The sequence below is a fragment of the Scyliorhinus torazame genome, chromosome 16, assembly GCF_047496885.1.
Source record: "Scyliorhinus torazame isolate Kashiwa2021f chromosome 16, sScyTor2.1, whole genome shotgun sequence".
Lineage (NCBI taxonomy): Eukaryota > Metazoa > Chordata > Chondrichthyes > Carcharhiniformes > Scyliorhinidae > Scyliorhinus > Scyliorhinus torazame.
In genome coordinates, this window is record NC_092722.1 from 74853761 (window position 1) to 74881724 (window position 27964).

At 49.9% G+C, this 27964-nt stretch overlaps 1 protein-coding gene across 1 annotated transcript in view; it reads left to right on the forward strand.

The window, feature by feature from the left end:
* The window catches only part of LOC140392263 (uncharacterized), a 206242-nt gene that overhangs the window by 43491 nt on the left and 134787 nt on the right, over positions 1-27964 (forward strand). The window contains exons 27-41 of the mRNA XM_072477579.1: positions 3524-3679; positions 4401-4556; positions 10553-10705; positions 11502-11654; positions 12330-12488; positions 18023-18220; positions 19487-19666; positions 19829-19987; positions 20142-20297; positions 20391-20540; positions 21733-21885; positions 22275-22427; positions 25166-25321; positions 26383-26535; positions 27751-27912. Of these exons, the coding sequence (XP_072333680.1) occupies positions 3524-3679; positions 4401-4556; positions 10553-10705; positions 11502-11654; positions 12330-12488; positions 18023-18220; positions 19487-19666; positions 19829-19987; positions 20142-20297; positions 20391-20540; positions 21733-21885; positions 22275-22427; positions 25166-25321; positions 26383-26535; positions 27751-27912 (2397 nt within the window). The remainder of the gene's footprint in view (positions 1-3523; positions 3680-4400; positions 4557-10552; positions 10706-11501; positions 11655-12329; positions 12489-18022; positions 18221-19486; positions 19667-19828; positions 19988-20141; positions 20298-20390; positions 20541-21732; positions 21886-22274; positions 22428-25165; positions 25322-26382; positions 26536-27750; positions 27913-27964) is intronic.

Consider the following 27964-nt stretch of genomic DNA (forward strand, 5'->3'; position numbering starts at 1 on the left):
TCATCCTGAGTTTTTGGGAAGTCTCCTCGTGTGACTTTAGAATTGGTAACAGGTCATGCAGGAATTAGCTAGCCTGAGACACCTTCATCCAACAGAGGATGTATTAATGGCTGCCACCCCCTCTGTAACAGGCTGGCACCAGCAGCCTGTATTCCTGCCCTTATCACTTAGCTCACTATGAGGCTCCAGCCAGTTTCACAGCAGCCTTGAAAGCTGCACTCGGCCTTTTTACTTTTAAGACAACAGATGGTATCGTACCCATTCATATTTTTACAGAATACTCCTTTTGGCAACGTGATGTTACGACTTCAAAGACGATAGTGTTTCCAGTGCAATGTCTTTTTTGAGCTGGGTGTTACATGGCTGTCACGAGGCCTATGCTTCATGGCAGAGGTCACATGACTACGGCATGTAGTAACACCTCTACACGGTCCATTATGAACAAAACAAATGTCTCTGTCGCTGTGGAGTTTGCACATTCTCTCCGTGCCTGTGTGGGTTTCCTCCGGTGCTTCTGTTTCTTCCCACAGTCCAAAGATGTGCAGGGTAGGAGGATTGGCCACGCTAAATTGCCCCTTAGTGTCGAAAGATTAGTTGGGATAAAGGAGATAAGCCGGCGGAGTAGGCCTCGGTAGGGTGCTCTTTCAGTTGGTCGGTTCAGACTCGATGGGCCGAATGGCCTCCTTCGGCACTGTCGGGATTCTATGATTTTATAATACTGGTATAACAAAATTATAATACAAGTTATACTTGCGTTTATATAGTGTGAGTATAATACAAATACATGGCTACAATACAGAGTGAATACACAAGGTAAATGTGTAACAATAGTCACAGTTTATAATGTGACATTCTAAAGCAGTCCCATTATATTTCAGTGAATATAAAGTATTGGATAATAATGATCTAAAGAATTGTACCATTCCGAACTGCTCACATACTGTTCCAAAGTCTCATTAAAGTAACAGTTTGTTTGTATCCATTATAAGATAGGCAAGCATGCAATGGGCATCTGTGATTCTGTTCCTCCCCACCCCCCCCATCACACCTTAATGCACAATTATTTCAGTTATTGCAAGTGTTTAGGTATTCCGGATCTGAAGAGACTATCTTACAAGCCGATATCAGGCTCAGCCACCAAAAGAGGGAAATCTGTTTCTCTGTTAAGAGTCCGAGTAGCTCTCACGAAGGGAGGTTACATTTCTTTGTCTCAAACAGTTAGACAGGATTTCAGTTACTTTCTAATGCGCGATGTTCGGATACGTCTAAACGTATGTTCGGATACTCATGACTAAACACCCTACCTCTGTTGGTCGGGAAACCATGTAATTTAAGACTTCTTAAATGACTGTCTCGAATCTAAGAGAAGGATACATCTAAAGATCTCCAAATACAAATGGTGTCTACGTATTTCTGTGATGTTCAAAATGGAGTCAGTTCTGTTCTGACCAAATCCTTCACGGTTCACATCAGCCTTTCTGGAGAGAGATAGCCGAGTCTTGCCTCCATGCTGTCAAAATCAAAACTGAAACCTTGGGACTCTGAAAAGCATTCCAGTGGGACAGGGTCAAATCACCACCTGTGGCCGGGCAGAGCGCAGACATTTTGTTCAATTCATTGGCCACCAGACAATCAATCAATAAAAACTATACTGTCGCTGTCCTGGGAGTGTTTGATGTGGACTGTGTAGTGGTCGCTTTACTCTGTGTCTAGCCCATGCTGTATTTGTCCTCGGTGTGATTGATGGGACAGTGTAGAGGCTTCTTTATTCTATATCTAGCCCCGTGCTACAACTGTCCTGTATGTGTTTGATGTGGATAGTATAGAGGCATCTTTATTCTGTATTTAACCCTGTAATGTCCCTGTCCTGGGAGTGTTTACTGGGGACAGTTCAGAGGCAGATTTACATAAGAAGATAAGAACTAGGAACAGGAGTAGGCCATCTGGCCCCTCGAGCCTGCTCCGCCATTCAATGAGATCATGGCTGATCTTTGTGGACTCAGCTCCACTCTCTGGCCCGTACACCATATCCCTGAATCCCTTTTGTTCTCTGGAAAGGTATCTGTCTTTTTCTTAAAAATGTTTAAAGAAGGAGCCTCAACTGCTTCACTGGGCAAGGAAATCCAGAGATTCACAGCCCTTTGGGTGTAGAAGTTCTTCCTAATCTCGGTCCTAAATCTACTTCCCCTTATTTTGAGGCTATGCCCCCCTAGTTCTGCTTTCCCCGACCAGTGGAAACAACTTGCCCGCATCTATCCTATCTATTCCCTTCATAATTTTATATGTTTCAATAAGATCCCCCCGCATCCTTCTAAACTCCAATGAGTACAGTCCCAGTCTACTCAACCTCTCGTCATAATCTAATCCACTCAACTCTGGGATCAACCTAGTGAATCTCCTCTGCACTCCCTCCAGTGCCAATATGTCCTTTCTCGGGTAAGGAGACCAAAACTGAACACAATACTCCAGATGTGGCCTCACCAAAACCTTATACAATTGCAGCATAACCTCCCGAGTCTTGAACTCCATCCCTCTAGCAATGAAAGACAAAACTCGATTAGCCTTCTTAATCACCTGTTGCACCTGCACACCAACTTTTTGCGACTCCTGCACCAGCACACCCAGGTCCCTCTGCACAGCAGCATGTTTTAACATCTTACCGTTTAAATAATGATCCATTCTGCTGTTATTCCTCCCAAAATGGATAGCCTCACACTTGGCAACATTGAATTCCATCTGCCAGACCCTAGCCCATTCACCTAACCTATCCAAATCCTTCTGCAGACTTCCGGTATCCTCTGCACTTTTTGCTTTACATTCTATCTAACCCTGTGCTGTACCTGTCCTTCGATTGTTTGATGGGGACACTGCAGAGAGAACTTTACTCTGTATCTAATCTTGTGCCGTACCTGTTATCGGAGTGTATGACGGGGACAGTGTGGAGGGAGCTTTGCCTCTGTATCTAACCTCTTGCAGGACCTGTCTTGGGAATGTTTGATGGGGACAGTGTGGAGGGACATTTGCTCTGAAACTTACTTCATGCTGGAACTGCCCTGCGGGTGTTTGATGGGGACTTTTCAAAGGGAGCTTTGGGTAATAGGTTTAAGGTACGTGGGACAAGGTTAGAGGAGATGTACGAGGCAATTTTTTTACACAGAGGGTAGTGGGTGCCTGGAACTCACTGCCGGTGGAGGTGGTGGAAGCAGGGATGATAGTGACATTTAAGGAGCATCTTGACAAATACATGAATAGGATGGGAATAAAGGGATCGGGACCCAGGAAGTGTGGAAGATTTTAGTTTAGACGGGCCAAAGGGCCTGTTCCTGTGCTGTACCTTTCTTTCTTCTTTGTTCTTTGTATCTAACCCCGTGTTGTACCTGTCCTGAGAGTGTTTGTTGAGAACAGTCAAGACGGAGCTTTACTCTATCGAACCCCGTGCTGTGGTTGTGGGACATTGAGCATTGAATGGTGTCTGTTGGTCAGGAGTATCAGTGAGTGATGTCAATCTGTGTCTTCCCTACAGGTCACGGAGGGACATGTCCACATTCATCCAGACTGCATTACGTGTGCAAGATGAACTTCACTGCTCCCTGTGAGGATGATGATTCCTGTGGGCACTGGGCATCATGCTGTAAGACGGAGTGTGGGCCGAGATGTGTGCCAGAGTGCCTGGCAAAAAGTAAGTGCGCATGCAAGAGACGGAGAATGGTAACCTGGGTCGTCACATGGAACAAAATTAGTGGGGTATTGGTCAGCCTCAGTGCACTCATTGGAGGCTGCAGTGTCAGCCTAATAACTCCGTGATAGGAGGCTGTGTGGGAGGTGTGTCGGCCCAGTCAATGGAGGGTACGATTGGTTGGCCTTTGTTCAAAGAGGCTGAGGAGCAAAAGCATGGGTCCAATTGATGTCTGATGTGTTAGAGAGCCCTTTACGTAGTCGAATGGTTCTCTGACTAACATCTAGGCAAATCGGAGTGTGAGTCACATATTCTCGGCTGTGTTGAAAAGGGCTGGGACTGTCAGACCGTGAGCACATTATCCAGGCCCACAATCCCTGCTTGTCATTAATGAGGGCAGAACGGAGGAAATGCTGGGGTACAGGGAAGGGTGTTGGCAGGGTGGGGTAGAACCAACTGGACTGCTCCTGTGGAGGGCTAGAATGAGCTCGATGGGCCAAGTGGCCTCCTGTGCTGGGACCATTCCATGATTCAGACAGAACTGGGCCTTAGCCTCATGAGCTAATTGTAGGATCTTGCTGTGCGTGCGTTACCCATAACATCTCCCAGATTGTAACATTGCCACACTTTGAAGAAAAGTGAACCATTGACACAGAGCGTTTTGAAATGTCCCTGATGTGGGGAAAGACACAGGATCAATGTGAATTCCTCCTTTGCTCTTCAGAACCAACGGACCAGTGCCCCACTGAGGACAGACTTTCCATCTTCTGCCAGATGAGTACCGGAGATTCATGTGAAGACAACAAGGATTGTGATGCTTTCCACACTTGTTGTGATGCTGGCTGCGGCAAGAAATGTATCCCCAAGTGTTTCACAGGAGGTGAGAGAATCGTCCTCACCCACTGTACACTGACCCCTGTCCCGTCAACATAGGTTAGAGTATTGAGTGAATTAACCCGGGTTCCTGCTCCTGCTCCCTGTCCAATAATACCTGGCTTAGGGAGGGGGTGAATCGTCCCGGGTTCCTGCTCCTGCTCCCTGTCCAATAATACCTGGCTTAGGGAGGGGTGAATCGTCCCGGGTTCCTGCTCCTGATCCCTGTCCAATAACACCTGGGTTAGGGAGGGGGTGAATCGTCCCGGGATCCTGCTCCTGATCCCTGTCCAATAATACCTGGGTTAGGGAGGGGGTGAATCGTCCCGGGTTCCTGCTCCTGATCCCTGTCCAATAACACCTGGGGCAGGAAGGGGGTGAATCTTCCCGGGTTCCTGCTCCTGATCCCTCTCCAGTGACCTCTCAATTAGGGAGGTTGAGTAAATCAGCCTGGGTTTCTGCTCCTGATTCCTGTCCAGAGGCCACTTGGTTATGGAGAGGAGAGAATAATCCCAGTTCCTGATCCCTGTCGAGTGACCCTTGTGTTAGGAAAGGGGTGAATGAGTCCAGGTTCCTGCTGCTGATTCCTGTCCAGTGACACATGGTTCAGGGGGATGGGGGAGTGCCGGGAAGTGGAATGGTGAATCATCCAGGGTTCCTGCTCCTGAATCCTGCCCAGTGTCCCCTGTGTTTGGGCGAGGTGTGAGTCAGCCCATGTCCCTGCACTAATTCCAGTCTAATGATCCCTGGTTTTGGGAGGGGGTGAATCATGCCGGATTCCTGCTCCTGCTCCCTGTCCATTGAGTCTAATGTGTGGTGTCAGATTGAACAATACGTATTTCTGCTTCCCACTGTGATGAATGTATGAAATTAATATATATATGATATGCGCTGATGCAGTAATGATTTCGAGAGTCTGGGGTAGGGTCCATGTATATGTGCTGCAGTGACATGTTTTAAGAGTCCTGAAAACAATAAAGACAGACACTGTGGCTGCAGAATGTGCAATTAAGATGTCATAAAAGTGTGATTTGTTACTTCAGGTCCTGCTTTTTTTCAACAAAGAAAAGACTAAAGGGTTTTTGTTATGATTTCTGGGCCGTAGATAATTTGATATAGTGTATATAAACTTTTCCAATTAAGTCATACAGTTTGAGTGTGATGTACCGTAATTACCACGAGACGAGAATGCTGGAACAATCGAGGCTTTATTGAACAAGATGTTGTGCCTCCTGTAGCTGGAACCAGAATGGCTGCAGCGCAGGAGAGGACACCCTTTTCTATACCGCCTGCTGGGCGGAGCCAGTAGGCAGGGATTTACCGTCGTACCTGTAACATACGGGCAGTCCTGTAATTCATACAATATAACACAACTGGTGGTTACAACATTCACCCCCTGATTAAAAAGAAGAATCTGGCGGGGGTGGCAGAAACATTACAAATTAAGTCTGTCGGGGGCTTTGGCTTTCCGCCGCGATCGCCCCAGTCCTGGTGGTGATGTGGGCGCCGACCTGGTCACCTGCGACTCTGGGAGCGTGTTGTCCTCGTCTTCGTCACCCCTGAGTGGATCCAGTTGGAGGACGGATCCTGCTGGGGTGGGGGCTGCGGTGAGGTTCGCTGGAGGGAGGGTGAGTGGCGCAGGGGTGAATGAGGCAACCGGGGGGGGGGGGGGGGGAGGAGCGGTGTCAGGTCACGGGTCGTGGGTGGGGACCCAGCTGGTGCCAGGTCTCAGAGGGAGACTGTCTTGGCGCCCGTTGGGGTGTGCCACGTAGGCGTACTGCGCGCTTGCATGTTGGAGGTGGACTTTCTTGACCAGAGGGTCCGCTTTATGGCTCCGCACATGCTTCCAGAGGAGGACGGGTCCAGGAACTGTCAGCCATGTTGGGAGCGAAACCCCAGAGGTGGACTTCCTGGGGAAGGCAAACGCCCGTTCATGAGGGGTCTCATTAGTCACGGTGCAGAGGAGCGATCGGATGGAGTGGAGTGCGTCGGGGAAGACCTCCTGCCAGCGGGAGACTGGGAGATTTTGAGACCGCAGGGCCAGCAGGACGGCCTTCCAGACCGTCCCGTTCTCCCGCTCCACCTGCCCGTTTCCCCGGGGGTTGTAGCTGGTCGTCCTGCTCGAGGCGATGCACTTGCTGAGCAGGAACTGACGCAGCTCATCGCTCATGAAAGGGGACCCTCGATCGCTGTGGATGTAGGTGGGGAAACCGAACAGAGTGAAGATGCTGTGCAGGGCTTTAATTACCATGGCAGAAGTCATGTCGGGGCATGAGATGGCGAAGGGGAACCGTGAGTACTCATCAATAACGTTGAGGAAGTACACGTTGCGGTCGGTGGAGGGGAGGGGCCCTTTCAAGTCCTTGCTGAGGCATTCAAAGGGGCGGGAGGCGTTCACCAGGTGTGCTCTATCCGGCCGGTAGAAGTGCGCTTGCACTCTGCGCAGACGTGGCAGTCTCTGGTGACGGTCCTGACCATCTCAATGGAGTAGGGCAGGTTGCGGACCTTGACAGAATGGAAGAACCGAGTGACCCCCGGGTGGCAGAGGTCATAGTGGAGAGCCCGGCGTCGGTCCACCTGTGCTCTGGCACATGTACCGTGGGATAGGGCATCAGGGGGCTCATTGAGTTTCCCCAAAGGGATACAAGATCTCATAGTTATAGGTGGAGAGCACGATTCTCCACCTCAAGATCTTGTCATTTATGATCTTGCCCCGCTGTGTATTATTAAACATGAAAGCAACTGACCGTTGGTCAGTGAGGAGAGTGAATCTCCTGCCCACAGGTAATGCCTCCAACGCCGCACAGCTTCCACTGGCTTGGGCCTTCTTCTCGACAGAGGAGTGCCGGATTTCGGAGGCTTGGAGTGTGCGGGGAACGAAAGCCACGGGCCTGCCTGCCTGGTTGAGGGTGGCGGCCAGAGCGACGTCCGATGCTTCGCGCTCCACTTGGAAGGGGAGGGACTTGTCGACCATGTGCATGGTGGCCTTGGCGATGTCAGCCTTGATGTGGTTGAATGCCTGGCGGGCCCTAGCCGACAGAGGAAAAACTGTGGACGTGATGAGTGGGCGCGCCTTGTCCGCATAATTAGGGACCCACTGGGCGTAATATGAGAAAAACCCCAGGCAACGTTTCAGGGCCTTGGGGCAATGGGGGTGAGGGAGTTCCAGGAGGGGGCGCATGAGGTCGGGGTCAGGCCCTAGGACTCCAGTTTCCACCACATAGCCGAGGATGGTGAAGCGGTTGGTGCGGAACACGCATTTCTCCTTATTGTAGGTGAGGTTAAGCAGTTTGGAGGTTTGCGTCGTGGTCCTGCTGATCGTGGCCGCAGATGGTGACGTTATCCAGGTTCGGGGAGGTGGCCCGCAGCCCATACTGGTCAACCATTCGGTCACTCTCTCGCTGGAAGACCGAGACCCCATTGGTGACGCCGAAGGGTACCCGAAGGAAGTGATAGAGGTGGCGATCTGCTTCAGATGCAGTGTATTGGCGGATGGGGAGCTGGTGGTAGGCGGACTTCAAGTCTACTGTGGAAAGACTCGATACTGCGCCATCTGATTGACCATGTCAGATATCCGTGGGAGGGGGTACGCGTCGAGCTGCGGGTACCGATTGATGGTCTGACTGTAGTCAATGACCATCCTGTGCTTCTCCCGAGTCTTCACTATCACTACTTGAGCTCTCCAGGGGCTGTTGCTGGCCTTAATGATCCCCTCCCGCAGAAGCCGTTGGACCTCAGACCTGATGAAGGTCCTGTCCTGGGCACTGTACCGTCGGCTCCTAGTGGCGATGGATTTGCAGTCCGGAGTGAGGTTTGCAAACAGGAAATGTGGATCGACAGTAAGGGTCCTGAGGCCGCAGACGGTGAGGGGGGGCAGGGGTCCGCCGAATTTCAAAGTGAGGCTTTGGAGATGGCCCTGAAAATCCAGGCCGAGCAACAGGGCAGCGTAGAGGTGGGGGAGGACGTAGAGCCGGAAGTTGCTGAACTCTACGCCCTGGACGGAGAGGGTCGCGATATAGTACCCCTGGATTTCAACGGAATGGGATCCGGAGGCCAGGGAGATTTTCTGGGTGATGGGGTGCACCGGGAGGGAGCAGCGCCTTACCGTAGTGGGGTGGATGAAACTCTCTGTGCTCCCAGAGTCAAAGAGGCAGGTCGTCTCGTGCCCGTTGATCTTCACCGTTGTCGTAGCAGTCGCGAGGTTGCGGGGCCGACACTGATCCAGGGTGATGGAGGCGAGCTGCGGAAGATGCTTGGAGGTCCCGGGGTGATTGGCAGAGGCAGTTGGCGGTGAACAGCCAGACGAGCAGGGGTCCTGCGCGGTCCAAATTGGCGCCGAAATGGCAGCGCACATGGTGGGCGGCATCAAAGATGGCGGCGTGCACGGGCCGCCCGTGGTTTGCGGTGGGGAAGATGGCGGTGCCCACGGGCCGCACGTGGCCTGCGGAGGGGAAGATGGCAGCGCCCCTGGGCCGCACGTGGGGAGTGTAGAAATGCCGGGCCTGGAAAAGGCGGTGACCGACGAGGCCTGGCAAACGGAAACAAAGTGCCCTTTCTTCCCACACCCGTTGCAGGTCGCGCTCCGCGCCGCGCAGCGCTGTCTGGGGTGCTTGCTTTGTCCACCAAAGTAACACGGGTCCTCCAGAGTTGGCTGGGTGCCGCGAGGCGCAAGCTTGCGGTGAGCTGGAGTCGGCAGCTGGTGTGTCTCACGAGGGTGTCGCGCTGTTGGGGGTGTAGGACTGCAGGTTTCGGGTGGCCACTTCTAATGAATTAGCAAGCTGCCTAGTCCCCGCAAGATCGAGCCCTTCCAATAGTTGCTGGCGGACGTACGTAGACATCATGCCCGTGACGTGCGTCTCTAATTAAACGTTTGGTGTGTTGGACTGCTGAAACTGCCCGGCAGTCACAGTTCCTACCGAGGATCTGTAAGGCCCATAAGAAATCGTCCAGAGTCACCCCGGGGAATCGCTGTCTCGTGGCCAGGAGGTGCCTGGCGTACACTTGATTCACCGGTTTAACGTAATGTCCCTTCAGGATCGTCATCGCTTCGGAGTAGGTGGGCGCATCCCGGATGAGGGGAAAAATGTCAGGGCTTAATTGAGGGATACAAGATGATCAGAGGATTGGATAGGGTGGACAGTGAGAGCCTTCTTCCTCGGATGGTGATGTCTAGCACGAGAGTAGTAAGGGCGTGGAATGCCCTGCCTGCAACAGGAGTGGACTCGCCAACACTAAGGGCATTCAAATGGTCATTGGATAGACATATGGACGATAAGGGAATAGTGTAGATGGGCTTTAGAGTGGTTTCACAGGTCGGCGCAACATCGAGGACCGAAGGGCCTGTACTGCGCTGTAATGTTCTATGTTCTATGTTCACCCGTGAGTAGAGGATTTGGAGCTTCTGCGAGTCCGAGGGTTCTTCAGTGGTTGCTCAGACATAGCCTTCGAAGCAGGCTAGCCAATGGTCGAAGGTGGACGTGGCATTGGCTGCGTGACGGGTCAGCTGCAGCCGATCAGGTTTGATGTGGAAATCCATCTTTTAAAATCTCGTTCAGTAAATTGATGTACCGTCAATTAACACGAGACGAGAATGGTGGAACAATCGAGGCTTTATTGAACAAGGTGTTGTGCCTCCTGCAGCTGGATCCAGAATGGCTGCAGCTCAGGAAAGCACACCCTTTTATATGGAATCACTCCTGGAGTGAAATATCTTTCCTTTACGTGTTACAAATTTTTAAAAAACAAATTGGGATTTCTGTCTGGTATCCGAGAAAACGTCGGGGTCTGGTCCGGTGTTTGTAATACCACAATCAGATATTTTGTGTGACTGTTAGTCTGCCCTCTGGAGATCAGAGTGACCAAAGCCCTGGCACAGACAGTGTGTTAGGTTCACTGGTGAGAGGAGCCACAGAGCAGGATCTAGTTCCCAGTGCTCTTGGGGTTGGGAGGGTCCCACACTGATGTGATGACTGTGGTGTGATTCTGTCTCCTCTTATCTTTCAGTGAATGGAACGTGCCCAGTCTCCAGGAGACTCACAATGATGTGTGACATGACACTAGGGAATGATTGCAGCAACAACACCCAATGTGACATCTGGCAGATGTGCTGCAAAACCAGCTGTGGGGCGAAATGTGTCCCAACATTCATCAACAAATGTGAGCATCAGTTACAGAGCAGCAGACACGCTCTCATGGGAGAATCCCACACAGACTGAGCAGGAAGGGCCAAGATTGAATGTGACAGTGAACATGGAGCACGGTAGCATTGTGGATAGCACAATTGCTTCACAGCTCCAGGGTCCCAGGTTCGATTCCGGCTTGGGTCACTGTCTGTGCGGAGTCTGCACATCCTCCCAGTGTGTGCGTGGGTTTCCTACGGGTGCTCCGGTTTCTTCCCACAGTCCAAAGATGTGCAGGTTAGGTGGATTGGCTTTGATAAATTGCCCTTAGTATTGGGTGGGGTTACTGGGTTATGGGGATAGGGTGGAGGTGTTGACCTTAGGTAGGGTGCTCTTACCAAGAGCCGGTGCAGACGCGATGGGCCGAATGGCCTCCTTCTGCACTGTAAATTCTATGATAATCTATGATAATGGAGCTCCACTGTGTATCAAAACCCGTTGTGTTCCAGCCCGGGGAGTGTTTGATGGGAACTGTGCAGATGGAGCTTTACTCATATGTAACATTGTGATGTTCCTGACCTGGGACTGTAAGTTTGGGAAGAGTGCAGAGGGAGCTTTGCACAGTATCTAACCCCGTGCTGTACCTGTCCTGGGAGTGTTTGACGGGGACAGTGTAGAGGGAGCTTTACTCTGTGTCTAACCCCTTGCCGCACATCTCGTGGGAGGGTATGATGGGGGCACTGTTCACCTTAATTTACTCTGTAATTGAGGTTTGGAGATTTTTATGAGATGTCCTCTGACATTTGACTGATTTAGATTTTTACGTTATTTAGTTTTGCCAAAGAAATGTCCAGAAGTTTCCAAAGTGTTGTCTCTCTGCAAGAAAAACGTGACTCAGTCTTGTGAGGATGATGATGATTGTCGCGCTTATCAACAGTGTTGTGACATTGGATGTGGCAAGAAATGTCTCTACTCATTCACACAAGGTGAGCCCGGGTCTGAGAGAGTGACTGTGACAATAAACTGGGGGAAATAGGCAACAACCACATGGAGATAGATTCCTATAGACCCAAGACTGGTAGGGAGGAGTCCATTGGTCCCTAGACTGCAGAGGACAGAGACTGATGGACACGAGACTGCAGAGAACAGAGACTGATGTACACGAGACTGCAGAGGACAGTGACTGATGGACACGAGACTGCAGAGGACTGAGACAGATGGACACGAGACTGCAGAGGACAGAGACTGATAAACCGCAGGAGAGGGCAGAGGCACCTATTTCCATTGAACCCCTACAGTGCAGAAGGAGGCCATTCGGCCCATCATGTTTGCAATGACTCTCCGAAAGAGCACTGTACATAAGCCCACACCCCACAGTCACCCAAAGCCAGAATCGATCCTAGCACCCTGGCAATGTGAGGCAGCAGTGCTAACCTCTGTTCCACTGTGCTGCCTCAGGCGTGACTATGAATGGCTTCACAGTTCAGTATGAAAGACGCTAGACTCATGACCCAGGGTGCCGGGGAAACTGGGACCATGAATCCAATGCCTATCAGAAACTCCGAAGCACTGAAAACACTGAGAGAATTCCCATGGGGAAACCTGCCCCACTAGTCCCTCCTGTGCAAACTGACCCTTGTACCCAATTGCTGTCCTTGTAGGTGACAAACCGGGAGAGTGCTTCAGCCCCAGTCAACTGAGCTATGTGTGTAATTCGACCATGGGGAAGGCGTGTAGCAGTGAGAGTGACTGCGGCAAATTTCAGACGTGCTGCTTTACTCCTTGTGGGACCAGGTGTGTCTACAGCTTTTCCAGAGGAGGTGAGTCACGTGGCTGAGCTTCACTCCATGGTCTAACCGGTACTTTTTGTAGCCTGCCAGTGTTTGATGGGTTAGTGCAGAGGGAGCTTTTCTCTGTATCTAATGCCGTGCTGTACCTGTCCTGGGGATGTTTGATGAGGACAGTTTAGAGGGAGCTTTACTCTGTATCTAACCCCGTGATGTACCTGTCCTGGGGATGTTTGATGAGGACAGTTTAGAGGGAGCTTTACTCTGTATCCAACCCCGTGATGTACCTGTCCTGTGTGTGTTTGATGAGGACAGTTTAGAGGGAGCTTTGCTCTGTATCTAACCCCGTGCCCTGGGAGACCTGGGAGTTGTTGATAAGGACAGTTTAGAGGGAACATTACTCTGTATCTAACCCCGTGCTGTACCTGTCCTGTGTGTGTTTGATGAGGACAGTTTAGAGGGAGCTTTACTCTGTATCTAACCCCGTGATGTACCTGTCCTGGGGATGTTTGATGAGGACAGTTTAGAGGGAGCTTTACTCTGTATCTAACCCCGTGATGTACCTGTCCTGGGAGTGTTTGATGGGGACAGTGTAGAGGGAGCTTTACTCTGTATCTAACCCCGTGATGAACCTGTCCTGGGAATGTTTGATGGTGACAGTGTCGAGGGAGCTTTACTCTGTATCTAACCCCATGATGAACCTGTCCTGGGAGTGTTTGATGGTGACAGTGTCGAGGGAACTTTACTCTGTGCACGATCTAATGGAAAAGTTTCAAAGTGTTTATGTGTTGTGGGTTTTGCTGGCAATTCTGCCTTTGAATTCCTCCTATCTAAACACAGTTAATCACTTTTTTGGGGCCTGGGGTGTTTCCTACGGGTTGAGCCCACAAGTAGAATTATTTTCATCACTGTGGAGTTGAATCCACTGGTCAGACTGGCTCCTCCGAGATCGGGCCACCATTTTGAAAAGTGCTTCGTCCCGAGGTGGGATTGTGGGTTCCCCACCCATAGGGAATGCCACCTACTCAAACATTTGCATTGCATCCCCCCACTCCCCGAGTAATGGCATCCCGCTACGGGGTAACTGAGGGGCCCACTTTCTCAGGTCTTCCCGCGAACCTTTCCAGCTCCCCTTCCAGACCCCCACCCGTCACCCAACCCATCTTTCAGAGGCTACTTCATGCCCACCCTGCACAACCCCGTGCCCACACTTCACACACCCCCTCAACTCTCCCTCATGCGCACAGCCTCTGTCAGTCCCTGACCATTGGTGTCATGATATTCAAACACACACATCATGATAGACACACCAACAGACAAATCAGAACACACAACACCACAACCAATGACAGAAAGATATAAAAGCACAGACACGACCCCCGGTGGTCAGTATTAGCTGCAGAGGAGAACCAGAACACATCTATTGCCAAACACACTCAGGGAGACAGCACGTGCAGAGTATCCAGAACGAACTGTATTATAAGAGTTATAATAAAATAGAGTTGTACCACATACAACTGTGTTGGCTCATCTGTGCACCAGAGCACCCAACACCACATGGTACAGGAGTGGATCGATACCTGCCGGCATACCTCAGTGTACACAGACAACCAGCAGTGCCCAGGCATGATGTACGAGCTCCCGGTTCCGCAGGCGCTCCAGTGCCACGGCGACCTCCGCGAAAACTGGCGGCGATTCCGGCAAAATTTCGAATTGTTCCTGGTGGCAGCTGAACTCAAAGACCTGGATGATAGGGAAAAAATTGAATTTCTCCTCACCGTCGCCGGTGCAAGGGCAAGAGAAATATTCAGAAGGTTCAGGTTCTTCAGGAGGCAGCAAAGGTACGATTACCAGGCAGTCCTGGGCAAATTCTCCAAGTACTGTGAAGAAAACGCAATCCAATGGGCACATAAAGGTAAGAAAAGCTGCAGTACTCACCTCGTGGCTGGGATCCCGGAGCCCGAATTCCCAGAGGCCGAAATCCCGGGCCTGAGAGAAGGCTGGGTCGAGGTCGGCGGCCATCTTGCTAAAGGTATAACGCTAGCACAGTTGCGCGAGAAGTGCGCAGAACCGGAAGTTTCGTTTGCGCATGCGCGAGATGCTGCGCATGCGCAGTCAAGAAAACGGCCATCGGTAAAGGAACAGCGATCTGAGCATGCGCAGTCGCTTCCTACGTGCTACATACCGAGCGTCAGGATGTCAGAGGCCCCAGACTGCACCAATTTAAAAGGGAAATGTCCCAAATCCAATTTAAAAGGGAAACGTCCCAAATCAAAAAAACAAAAATCTGTTAAAGCTGTAAAACAACCTTCCCTCACCTGGAATGACAGCACAGTGCCGCAAATTGACCCAGGAGATGAATTTGACCTCCGAAGAACCCTCCGACAAGCAGTTACCTACGCACAAGCCGATGATTCCGACCTTGAATACTTCGATGACGATTTTTACAGTGTTTCCGGACCTCGCGAGCCCAATGATAGCTCCGTGGTCCTATATGACTATGACTCGGACGAACCTTTCGTGTTGCACATTGGCGGCCCCCACATTGAATCCGACGCAGATGCGGATTCATTTTTCGGATTTGAGGATCTTCAATCCAGCAGATATGACGTTCCAACTTATCAGTACCGGATGATGCTGCAGCCTGACATTAACAGACAGGGAGCGGTGCAAGCACACGGAGAGTGCCCTGCTGCCACACAGAGCGTGGTCCACGTCCCGCTCAACGTTCCCGACTCTATGAAAGAAGACATGCAAGACTCCAGAGCGCAGTCCTCGCATGAACCAGAAGTGACTCCAGTGTCACAAGCTTCCACAGCAAGCTCGTGGACAGACTCCACAATTGCAGAAATGCAAGACTCCAGAGCGCAGTCCTTGCACGGACAAGAAGTGACTCCAGTGTCACAAGCCTCCACAGAGAGCTCGTGGACAGCCTCCACGATAGAAGCAACGCAAGACTCCAGAGCGCAGTCCTTGCAGGAACAAGACCATGAGGGTCTAGCAACCTCTCCTGACCAACTAGCGGCAGACGATGCAAGTCTGCCATGCTCACGTGAACAGCAAGAAGGCTATAACAGCCTACCATGCTCCACTACACAGCAGCATGACCATGACGGTCTCTCATGCTACAATGAAGGGCACAGCGCTGAAGACTGTTCAAGCCCAACTGAAGACAAGCCAAAGGAATCGCCTCGTCCAAGCCCGAAGAAAAAAGGTTTATGCGCTGACCTTCAGGATCATTGTAGCCGAACAGAGATTAATAATGCTGCACGGCCACAGAAGGATGCTGAGGATTTGCTAACGAAATTAATTGAATGTTTAACTTGCAAGGAGCAGACTGAGAATTGCCAGTGTTTTAGTACGGATCGAAAAAATGGACAAGACATTGATCCTCAGGTAATGGAAATAACACAACCTGAATCATATCGACAGCAGGGACAAATGTCTCCCTTCAACACAATGCCGCAAAATCCCAACTTCGGAGACCAGCAGTTAGTCAGTAATGACTCTTCAAACCTTGAGGGGAACATTAATTGCATTGAACCTATACACACTCCACTGATTATTGAGCAGAACATTGGAGCAAGAATCCTGAGGACACCGACATCGAGTAGCCAGATAACGAATTTAAAACCCACAGCAGTTTCAAGTGAACCAAGTGTGCTTTCCACTAATGGTGAAGATGCAGATAAGGTCGACCCGTTTATCCATTGTACCACACTAACCCCAGTGATTAAGCAGTTATGTATGGGGAGTATAATGTGGGCAATTGAGAACAGTAAAAGAGAGACTGTGACCATGCCAGTCCCAGCAAAATCAGACCCAGAGACCATGAAGGCATGTACATTAAACAAAGTTACATATGAGGTACCTGAGAAGAAAAGTGAAACGGAATGTTCTTTGGAAAATGGTACAATGTCGATAGAAACATTGGATCCTATATTCGAGACCATACATATGGGAGAATTTGGGGGTAATAAACAAGGTTCTGCAATGTCTGGGGGAAGATTTAAAGTTCCAAAGAAGAAAAGCCCAAGTGAAGGACAACGGCAAGACAATGACAGTCCACCGACATGGTGTGCACCACCAGATGAAAACTCTGACAATTTACCCAACCCTAGTGAACAGCAAGCTGCTAATGACGATCTATCCACGGGATGTGAGACGAGTGACGACAGCATCCCACTTCCCATGCAAAAGGTGCAAGGTGACAGACCTCGCCTAGTGCGTACCGAGGCACTCGACGATCACGGTGGGACCACTGACGACTGCGGTGGCGGCGCACCGCTTCCACCCTCGATGGCTCGAGCCTCTCCACTGGTTGGTGCATTCCTGCATGTTCCGACTCCAGAAGTGCAGCTTCAGGGAATCTCGGCTGCCTCCAGTGAACCTGTTGGGACTCCGGACGGGGGGCATCGACGGAAGGCAGACCGGACTCCAGATGGGGAGCAGCCAAGCGCCGACTCTGATTTGCGCACGCCAGACCTTGCTCCGGACGGGCGGTGTCGCGGCCTCGGTGATGGCACGCTCAGGGTGACGGCAGATGCCACGGCGACAGGGAATGGATCGCGTGGCAGTCCCACTGGGTCGGCAGTGTATCCAGGTATCCAGAACGAACTGTATTATAAGAGTTATAATAAAATAGAGTTGTACCACATACAACTGTGTTGGCTCATCTGTGCACCAGAGCACCCAACACCACAATTGGCAGTGCCATCCTGGCACTCTGGCACTGCCACCCTAGTACCATGAGCATGCCCCTACCGGCTTGGTGGTGCCACCCAGACATCTTGGCAATGCCTGTGTGGCAGTTCCAATGTGCAAGCCTGGCAGTGCCAAGGTGAGAACATTCCAGCGGCAGGGCCAAGGTCCACGCTGCCTATTCCCTGACCACCCAGGGGCCTCCAATGGGCCGGGGAACCGCCCCCCCCCAGCTGTGTGATGCTTGGTCCACGAGTCAGCACCTGTGTGACATCTCGCTGGGGAACCAATTAGATGATGGGAGGCTGTTAGATAGGGTGCTCCTCCTGTTAATGTGATGGAGATTGGCCCGAACTAGTAATTATTGGTTTCTCGGAGCCTGATCGGCACCGGGCACAGTTCCCGATTGCGGACCCCCCCCACAATCTACCCGGCTCGCTTGGATTTGTGCCGGGCGTGATACGGCCGTTACATCGTGCCCTCTGTATCTGAGCCCGTTGTATCTCGAACCTGAGAGTGCTTGATTGGGACAGGGAAGGGGAAGCTTCACTCAGCATCTAAACCCAGTACGATACTTCTCCTGGGAGTGTTTGATGGGGACAGAGTAGAGGGAGTTTTACTCTCTATCTACTCCTGCACTGTACCTATCCTGGGAGTGTTTGATGGAGACAGTGTAGAGAGAACTTTTCTCTGTATCTAAACCCCATGGCGATACCTGTTTGACGGGGACAGTGTAGAGGGAGTTTTCCTCTTTATCAAACCCTATGCTGTCCCTGTCCTGGGAGTGTATGATGCGACTGTGCAGAGGGAGCTTTACTCTGTTTCTCGGTGATGCTGGATTGTGCATGTCTCTCTCTCCCACATAGATGATGGGCAATGTCCTCGTCCAGAGTATCTGGCCCGCGTGTGTAACAGCACCTTCGGGAAGGTGTGTGAGTCGGATGGAGATTGCAATGGTTCCCAAAGTTGCTGTGATGCTGGCTGTCAGAAACGATGTGTCCCATCATCCTTTGGGAAATCCAATTGGGGAGGTTCCTGGTCCAAAACGAACAGATCATCAACAGGTCTGTACAAGTCTGCAGTGGGTCACATCTGTATCTTTGTCTCTCACGATATCTCTCAACATCTATCCCTCTCTTTCTACGTCTGCCTCTGTCTCTCTCTCTGTTTATAATTCTCTCCGTCTCGGTCCATCTGTCATTGTGTCTCTCTTTCTATCACTTTTTCGCTCTTTGTCAGTCTCTATCTGTCGCTCTGTCTCTTCCCTGTCCCTCTCTCTCTTCTCTCCCTCACCATCGTTCTCTCTTTCAATCCATTAGATTCTCTTTCTGGTCCAGTCTCTGTCTCTCTCTCTCTCTCTCGCTCTCTCTCTCTCCAACCATTCTCTGTCCCACTTTCTCGCTGTGTCGTTCTTCTCTCTGTCTCTCTCTCTCTGTTTCTCTCCCTCTGTCTCTCCCTCTCTGTCTCTCTCTCTCCTTGTCAATCTATCTCTCTCTCTCTCTCTCCCATCCTGTCTGTCTTTCTCTTCCTGTGTCGTTCTACCCTGTGTATCTCTCCCTGTCTCTATTTCTTTGACTGTCTTCCTCTCTCTGTCTCCCACCCTCTCTGTCTCGCTCTCTGACTCGCTCTTTGTCTCTCTCTCTCGTTGTCTCTCTTCGTCAATCTCCATCTCTCTTTCTGGCTCTCTGTCGCTTACTCTCCTTTCTCTCCGGACCTCTCTTTGCCTCTCTCACACCATCGCTCTCTCTCTATCACTCTCTGTCCCACACTCTATCTCTCTATCTACCTCTCTCTTTCTTTGAGCTATCTCTCCCTCTTTCCCTTCTTCTCTCTCTCTCTGTCTGTCTCGCTCTCTTTGTCTTTCGATCTGTCTCTCTCTCTCTTTGTCTCTCAGGTTTCGTCTCTCGCTCTCTCTCTCTTTGTCCAGGTCGTCGCTCTTTTTCTCTCCCTTTGACTGTCTCTTCATCTCTCTCACTCTCTTTCTCACCCATTGTCTCTCAAACTCTGACACACTCTCGCTTTTCCGGTCTATCTTTTTGTCTCTCTCCATCTCTCTCTTTTCTTCTCCTTCTCCTTCCCTCTCTCCTGTTCTCTCTAAATTTCTCCTCCGTCTTTCACTCCAGCTGTCTCTTTCTCTCTCAAGCAGTCTCTCTGTCCCTCTCTCACTCTCTCTCTCCCTCTCTCTCTCTCCCTCTCTGACTCTCTGTCCCTCTCTCTGTGTCTCTGTCTAACTCTTTGTCTCTCTCGCTTTGTCTCTCTATCCGTCGCTCTCTCTATGTCTGTCCCCATCTCAGCTGTCTCCAGTCTTAACCAATCTTATGGTTTCTTAGATTGGACTGCCAAGAAGTGTCCTGATGCATCCAGTCTGGATCGTGTGTGCAGGATGAACCACAGTCAGCCCTGTCAGGATGAGGAGGATTGTGGCAAGTGGATGCAGTGTTGCAAGACTCCCTGTGGCAGCAGATGTGTCCACTCCTTCATGGGACAGCAGCACAGTCCGAAATTCTCAGGTAAGAGCACATGGCCAACCGGACGCAGCAAAGTATCAACTGCGTCTCAACAAAGATGAATGAAAAGACAGTCCCAGCTGACTGGGACTGATAATGCAGAATGCTGATGTACTGAGATCCTCGCTCCCACCCAATTCTCATTTTTGTCTCTCCTTTCTCCAGATCTGACAGCAGGGGACTGTCCTGCCCCACACCGCCTGTCCACAATGTGTGAGCTGAGGTATGGGGAGCTGTGTGAAGATGACGACGATTGTTTTGCCTGGCAGACCTGCTGTAACACCACCTGTGGCAGACGGTGTGTCCATGTATTCCACGGCAAGGGTAAATAACCGATCGAGACATTCGCTCCCCTCCTAGATATTGCTCCATAGAGATGGAGGTCACGGGGGGCCCGGCAGAGCCAGTGGGGTGAGTGGGAAGCGACGTCCAGATTAGACACATCAAACTAAGCCATGTATCACTGTCCACTCTACAGGTGGTGACCGGAGATGTCCAGAATCTTCTCGACTGACTCACATCTGCACAATGAGCTTCAACACCCAGTGTCACAATGACAGCGACTGTGATGGTTGGCAGACTTGCTGCAATTCCAGCTGTGGAAACAGATGTGTCCCCAAGTTCCTGACCAGATGTAAGAAATCGCTCAGCTTTCCTCTGTATTTACCCACACGCTGTCACTGTCCCATCAGTCTTTGATGGAGTGTTTGATATTTGTGTCTTCCAGCTATCCAGTGTCCTGCTTCCAGCCGATTGGACAACTTCTGTGAACTGAAGCTCGGAGATGTGTGTGAGAGTGACGCTGACTGCTTGGCCTGGTCCTCGTGCTGTGATGCCGAGTGTGGAAAGAGATGTGTTCCTCGCTTCTTCATGTCCCGTGAGTGGTTCAAAGGGTTTGAGGTGATCAGAGTCTATTCATGGCGCTCTGAGTTCATCACAAGCTGGGAATGGAGTGTGCAAGTGGGAATGTGCATGTGTAGGAGTGTGCGTGTGTAGGAGTGTGCGTGTGTAGGAGTGTGCGTGTGTAGGAGTGTGCAGAATTAACATTTAAATAATTCTTAAATAAAAGAAAATCTTTAACTTACTATGTAAACCTGTCACAAACTTCAATTGAGCAACCCAATCCAGATCAAATGCCACTTACAAATAAAGTTAACGAAACAGGTTACTTGCTTATCTGTGCAGACTATTAAAGAGAGAGAGAAAGACCCTTTTCAGGAACAACCAAAAAATCCTTCTGTCTTCTCAGACTCAAATCCCATGACAAACCGCTGTTCCACTTAAAATATTATAGCAGACTTCAAACTCCAGTCAGACCTGGCTCCTCCAATTAATGACATTATCCGTAATCCATTGAGATGACCCAGTACCAGACTAGTTGGTCTAAATACTGTCCCTCAAATTATCTGTATCCCATGGAACCAGCCAAAATATAAACACCATTCGATTAGACTTTTATCTGTGACCAACAAAGTGGTTTGAATAAATGATTCCCTTGCCTTGTATGATTTCTTAATTACAGCTTTAGGAGACACACTGCTTGTATTTTAAACCAGGGTTCTTACGAATATTACTGCAAAAGACAGAAAATACAATGTATAGAAACATTTCTACATTCATCAGACTGGCGATGGAACCTGTTGCCGAGCTGTTTCACCCCTGACTCCAATTAAAGATGTGTGACTTCATTCATCATTAATGGGTTCCTGAAGGAAACCACTTTGTTTGGATTCTCCTGAGGGGTCTCTCCATAATGAGTGACCTGAGCTCGACCATCGATTACAGACAATCTCTGTAATTCCTCATTTATGGAGGTCTCCAGAGAAGGAGGGTGGGATTCTCCGCCGGCGTGATTCTCCGATTTGCCGGTGCCCGGGGGTTTCCCGACGGCGTGGGGCTGCCCCACAATGGGAAACCCCGTTGACTGGGCGGCGTAACGGAGAATCCTGCGGGCGGGTCGAGGCTGAAAAGTGGCGTGTCGGGGCGGACAATCCAGCCCATTGTGACTCCACTCGGGCAGATCTGGCAAGTGAGGTTTTCCTGATTGATCACCGAGTTCTGTGTTCCAGGGGATGATACCTGTCCAGCGCCCCACCGTCTCACCCCAATGTGTGATCTGAAACTCGGAGACCAGTGCAGCGGAGATGATGATTGCGACGCTTGGCAGACCTGTTGTGACACCAAATGTGGGAAAATCTGTATTACCAGCTTCATGGATGATGGTAAGCAAGGAAACGGCAGCGAGAGGGGATAAGGAAGAAAGTGAACGAGGAAGAGAGACGGAGAGATAGTTTGAAGCAGAATGAGAGAAATTGACACTAAGCAAACAAGAGAGAGTTCCAGTGACAGAGAGAGAGAGAGCGAGACACACTGACAAAGAGGAGAGAGAAACAGAAAATGTGAGGGTGAGACACAAGAATGCTGTGATCAAGACAAAATGAGACGTACTGATGAATAGAGTGTGAAACAGTGCAGCATTCCTTCGGTATGGTGCTCTGACTGTGTGATACACTCTCAGTATTGATCCTCAGACAGTGCAGTATTCCCTCCGTACTCTCTTTTGCTGTGTGTATCTCCCTCCACCTTTAACTTACAACATTTTCTCATGCAGATGAAGGAGATGAATGTCCTGACTCGCACCGAGCGAGGAGGATCTGTGCCAGCAACTCGAGTGAATCTTGTAATGCTGATGAGGGCTGCAGTTCCTGGAAGCAGTGCTGTGATATCGGCTGTGGGAAGAAGTGTGTCTACTCCAGCTGGCACAGTAAGGACAATCCACAAAAAACTCAGTTCACAACACAATTTAACTTCGACTAACAAACAATACCAGAAGAGAGCCCCAGGATCTGTCCATAGGAACAGGCCACAGGATAGAGTCCCCTGTGTACGACACAATACCAAGCTCCAGGACTCTGTGTGATTGGTCACATAAAACAGGACCTTGTGTCTAATTGCTCACAAATTCCAGGGTCCTGTGACTGATTGGCAACATGACCAGCGACTGTGTGTCTGATTGGTCACATAACCCAGGGCCCTGTGCCTGATTCACCACTTAACCCAGGGCCGTGCGTCTGATTGGCCACAAGTTACGGAGGTAAGGTAAAAGTCACCATCATCCCAGATGGCCATAGGCTGCTTACTCCTTTGAGGGGGAGATCTGGCAGGTGGTGATTTAACCGGAGGACACCTCAGGTGAGGGGCAGGATTGAAAAGCCAGGCCTTCACGAGTAACCTGATCCAATACAGCAATTGAACCCGCACTGCTGGCCTTGCTTTGCATCATAAACCAGCTGTCCAGTGAACTGAGCTACATCAGCCCCCTCATGGTACAGAGCACTGTGTGTGATAGGTCAGATAATCCAGGGACCTGTGTCTTGTTGGCCACATGGTACAAAATGCATCGTGTGATTGGTCACATAACCCAGGGCCTTATGTCTGATTGGTCAGTTAACCCAGGATCCTGTGTGTGATTGGTCACTTAACCGTTAACCCCATGTCTGATTGGCCACATGATACAGAGAATTGGGTCTGATTGGTCACATGATCCAAGCTCCTCGGTCTTATTGGAAGTCTGATACAATGCCTTGTGTCTAATCGGCCATTTGACCCAGGGCATTTGTCTGATTGGTTGCATGATCCAGAGCCCCGTGTCTGATTGGTCACATGGTCACTCCCAGATAGGTTGGCCACTTGGGCAGAAACATGGCAAATGGAGTTTAATCCGGACAAATGTGAGGTAATGCATTTTGGTAGGTCTAACACACAGGGAGAATATACCGTAAATGGCAAAAAGCCTGAGGAATATAGAAAGTCAGAGAGATCTGGGCATGCAGCTCCACAGATTTTTGAAAGTGGCAACACAAGTGGACAGGGTAGTCAAGAAAGCTCATTCCGTACGGAATGCTTGCCTTCATTGGATGGGGCATCGAGTATAAAAACTGACATGTCATGCTACAGTTGTATAGATCGCACTTGGAATACTGCGCACATTTCTGGTCGCCTGCTTCCAGAAGGATGTGGAGGCTTTGGAGAGGGTGCAGAGGAGGTTTACCAGGATATTGCCTGGTCGGGAGGGTGTTAGGTATGTGGAGAGGCTGAATAGACACGGACTGTTTTCATTAGAAAGACAGAGGTTGAGAGGTGACCTGATCAAGAGGTCTACAGGATTATGAGGAGCATGGATAGAGTGGATGGGCAGGCACTCTTTCCCAGGGTGGAGGAGTCATTCACCAGGGGGCATAGGTTTAAGGTCCATGGGGCAAAGTTTAGAGGAGATGTGCGAGGCAGGTTTTTTACGCAGAGGGTGGCGAGTACCTGGAACATGTTGCCAGGGGAGGTTGTGGAAGCAGATACATTACCGGCGTTCAAAAGGCATCTTAGCAAACACATGTATAGGATGGGTATAGAGGGATACAGCACAAGGAAGTGCTGAAGGTTTTGGCAAAGTTTGGTATTATGACCGGTACAGGTTTGTAGGGCCGAAGGGCCTGTTCCTGTGCAGTATTGTTCTTTGTTCTTTGTCTGTGGCCTTGTGTCTGATTGGTGACATGATCAAGGGACATGTGTCTGATTGGTCATATGGTCTGTTACCCTGTGTCTCATTGCTCACCTGATGAAATGCCCTGTATCTGGTCACATGCTCCAGCCCCTTTAACTGATTGGTCACGTGTTATATTAGGCCAGAAATGTCCACTACCTCTCTCCACTTCACCCAAGGACACCCTCCGTGGATATTGAGAATGGTTCACCCATAATCCTCTACTTGTTGTCCTGCACTTTCTCCAACATTTTCAGGCACACCTTAAGTTGCCTGGGTCCTGAATTCTGGACTTCCCTCCTTTTTCAAAAATATAGTTTTTTCATAAATTTAGGGTGCTCAATTATTTTTTTCCAATTAGGGGGCAATTTAGCGTGGCCAATCCTCCTAACCTGCACATCTTTGGGTTCTGGGGGCGAAACCCACGCAGACACTGGGAGAATGTGCAAACTCCCCATAGATAGTGACCCAGGGCCGGGATTCGAACCTGGGTCCTCAGAGCTGTCGGCAGCAGTGCTAACCACTGTGCAGTGTGCCGCCCCTGAATTCCCTCCTTAACTGCCTCTGCAGCTCTCAACTCCTTTAACAAACTCCTTATAAAGTGAGTTCCTTGACTAAGCTTTAGGTCACCTCGCCCTAATATCTCCTCGATTGTCGACACAAAGAAAAGCTCGATTGAACCTGAGCGGACAGCACAGAAAGAGGCCATTCTGACCTTCATGTCTGTTCCAGGTCTTTGAAAGAATTGTCCAATTTGTCTCTCTCCTGCTCTTCAGTATGTCAAAGGCCTTGACATCCTTCCAAAAGTGGGCAGCAGAGATTTGAACACAACCTTCCAGCTCAGGCTGAAGCAGTGATTTATAAAATGGTTGAGGAAGAATCATTAGCTTTGTACTTTGTACCTGTGTTTATAAAGGGCCAGGATCCTGTGTGCTTTAATGATCTCTTTCTGTCTTCCTATAAAGAAGAGAGCGATCAGTGTCCAGCCAGCAGCTCACTGAGCAAAGTTTGCAGCTTGAAGCTCGGAGATGAATGTGAGGAAGATGTGGACTGTGACCATTGGCAGATGTGCTGCGATGCTGGCTGTGGAAAGAGATGTGTCTTCAAGTTCTTCAAAGGAGGTGAGGAATTCCACAGAGTGGATAATGAGGAGTCATTACAGTGTGGGGGGAACTGAGAATTCATGACAGTGTGGGGAAAGTGTGGAGCCATTACAGTGTGGGGGGAGTGAGGGGTCATTGCAGTTTGGGGGAAGTCAGGAGTCATTGCTGTATGGGGGAGGTGAGAATTCATTACAGTGTCAGTGAGTGAGGATTGATTACAGTCTGGGGGGAGTGAGGCATCATTACAGTGTGGGAGAACTGAGGATTGATTACAGTGTGGGGGGGAGTGAGGATTCATTACAGTGTGGGGGGAGTGAGGGGTCATTACAGTGTGGGGGGAGTGAGGAGTCATTGCAGTTTGGGGGAGGTGAGAATTCATTACAGTGTCGGTGAGTGTGGATTCATTACAGTGTGGGGGGAGTGAGGCATCATTACAGTGTGGGAGAACTGAGGATTGATTACAGTGTGGGGGGGGAGTGAGGATTCATTACAGTGTGGGGGAGATTGAGGAATCATTGCAGTGTGGGGCAACTGACAATTCATTACAGTGTGGTGGGTTTGAGAATTTGTTTCAGTGTGGGGGGAGTGAGAATTCATCAGTGTGCGGGGAGTCAGGAATCATTACAGAATGGAGGGTCTGAGAATTCATCACAGTGTGGGGCGACACAGAATTCATTCCAGTGTGGGGGGACTGGGGAGTCATTAAAGTGTAGAATGAGCCTTATTCTGTATCTAACCCCATGCTGTACCTGTCCTGGGAGTGTTTGATGGGTCACTGTAGAGGGAGCTTCACTCTGTATCTAACCCCGTGCTGTACCTGCCCTGGGAGTGTATGATGGGGGCAGTGTAGAGGGAGCTTTACTCTGTATCTAACCCCGTGCTGTACCTGTCCTGGGTGTGTATGATGGGGGCACTGTAGAGGGATCTTTACTCTGTATGTAACCCTTTGTTGGAGCTTCCCTGGGAATATTTGAAAGTTACAATTGAGATTCACTCCATATACCTTCTGTCCACCTGCAGAAAAGGAACCTGAGATTTGAGTAGATATTTGAACCAATCTGCTTGTTGTTTCCTTCCAGAGAATGGCAGCTGCCCAGCTCCCAGCCGCCTGCGACCCATGTGTGATGTAAATTACGGAAAGGAATGTGAGGATAATGATGACTGTGATCTGTGGTTAACCTGCTGCGATGCTGGCTGTGGGAAAAGATGTGTCCATCGCGCTTCCAGACATGGTAAGAGGGACAAACTGTCCAGGCAGCCTGCAGACACCTCATGTTGAATAGTTCCAGTTTATACATAGGGGGAGGTGGTGACATAACGGTAACGTCGCTGCACTCTTAATCCAGAGACCCAGAAGAATGCTTGGGGAAAATAGGTTTTAATTCCTCCATGGCAACTGGTGGAATTTGAATCAAATTCATAAATCTGGAATCTAAAACTAATCTCAGTAAAGGTTACCATATAACTATCATTGATTATCATAAAAACACATCTGGTTCACTAACATCCTTCAGAGACGGACACCTGCCATACTTATCTCATCTGGCCTCCATGTGATCCAGAGCAATGTGGTTCAGTGTTCCCTGCCGTCTAAGCACTCAGTTGTATTGTAGAGAATTTCTCACCACCACCTTAGGGCAATTAGGGATGGGCAATTAATGCCGACAACCCATTCAAGAATAAATACTTCTTCAATTCCCAGCTGGAGCTGCTCAGTTCAGTTTGGATCCAGGAGCTTTCTCCACCATTCGATCAGCTCATGGCTGATCTCATTGTGGCCTCAGCTTCACCTTCCTGTCTACCCCGCCCATAACCTTTGAGTCCCTTGTCATTGAAAACTCTATTTAACTCGACCTTGAATACATTCAATGACCCAGCCTGTGCTGCTTTCTGGAGAAGTAAATTCTACAGCCTCACACCCCACGCAAAGAATGAAATTCTCCTCATCTCCAGTCGTCCAGTCACAGTCTTTCCCCATGAGGGGGCAACATCATCCCAGCATCCACTCTGACCGGCCCCATCAAGATCTTGTATTTTTCTGAATCTAATGGAGACAGACCCAAACTGCTCACTCTTTCTTCATAAGCTAATCCTCCCTCCATCCCAGGAATCAGTCAAGCCAGCCCTCTCTGAATGGCTCTGAATATAATTTAAGTAATTTCTTAAGTATGGAGACCAACACCATGCCCAGTGCTCCAGATGTGGTCTCATTGTAACCTGTACAACTGGAGCAAAACTTCACTCCTTTTAATTTGATTACTCTGGAAATTAAAGACAATGTTCCATTGGTCTGGCTTTTCCTCAGATTTAGAATCATCATCCTTGTTTTCAAATCCCTCCTTGGAATGTTGCCCTCGCTCCCTGTCCCTGGAATCTCTAACATTCTTGGTATTTTAGTTGCTGATTTGCGAAACCTGCCTCTTATTGTGTTTTCGTTTTTAAAACAGGGAAGCGTGACAGGGATTGTCCAGAACCTTCCACGACGCAACACATCTGTGACAAGGGGGAGGCGGAGAAGTGTGAGAGAGACGATGATTGCACAGGCTGGAAGAAGTGTTGTCAAGTCGGAGACTGTGGGAAACGATGTGTCTACACCTTCCAGAAGAAAGGTGAGAACAAGACCGGGAGGGTCTGTAAAAGAGTAGAGTTTGTGCGAAGGGA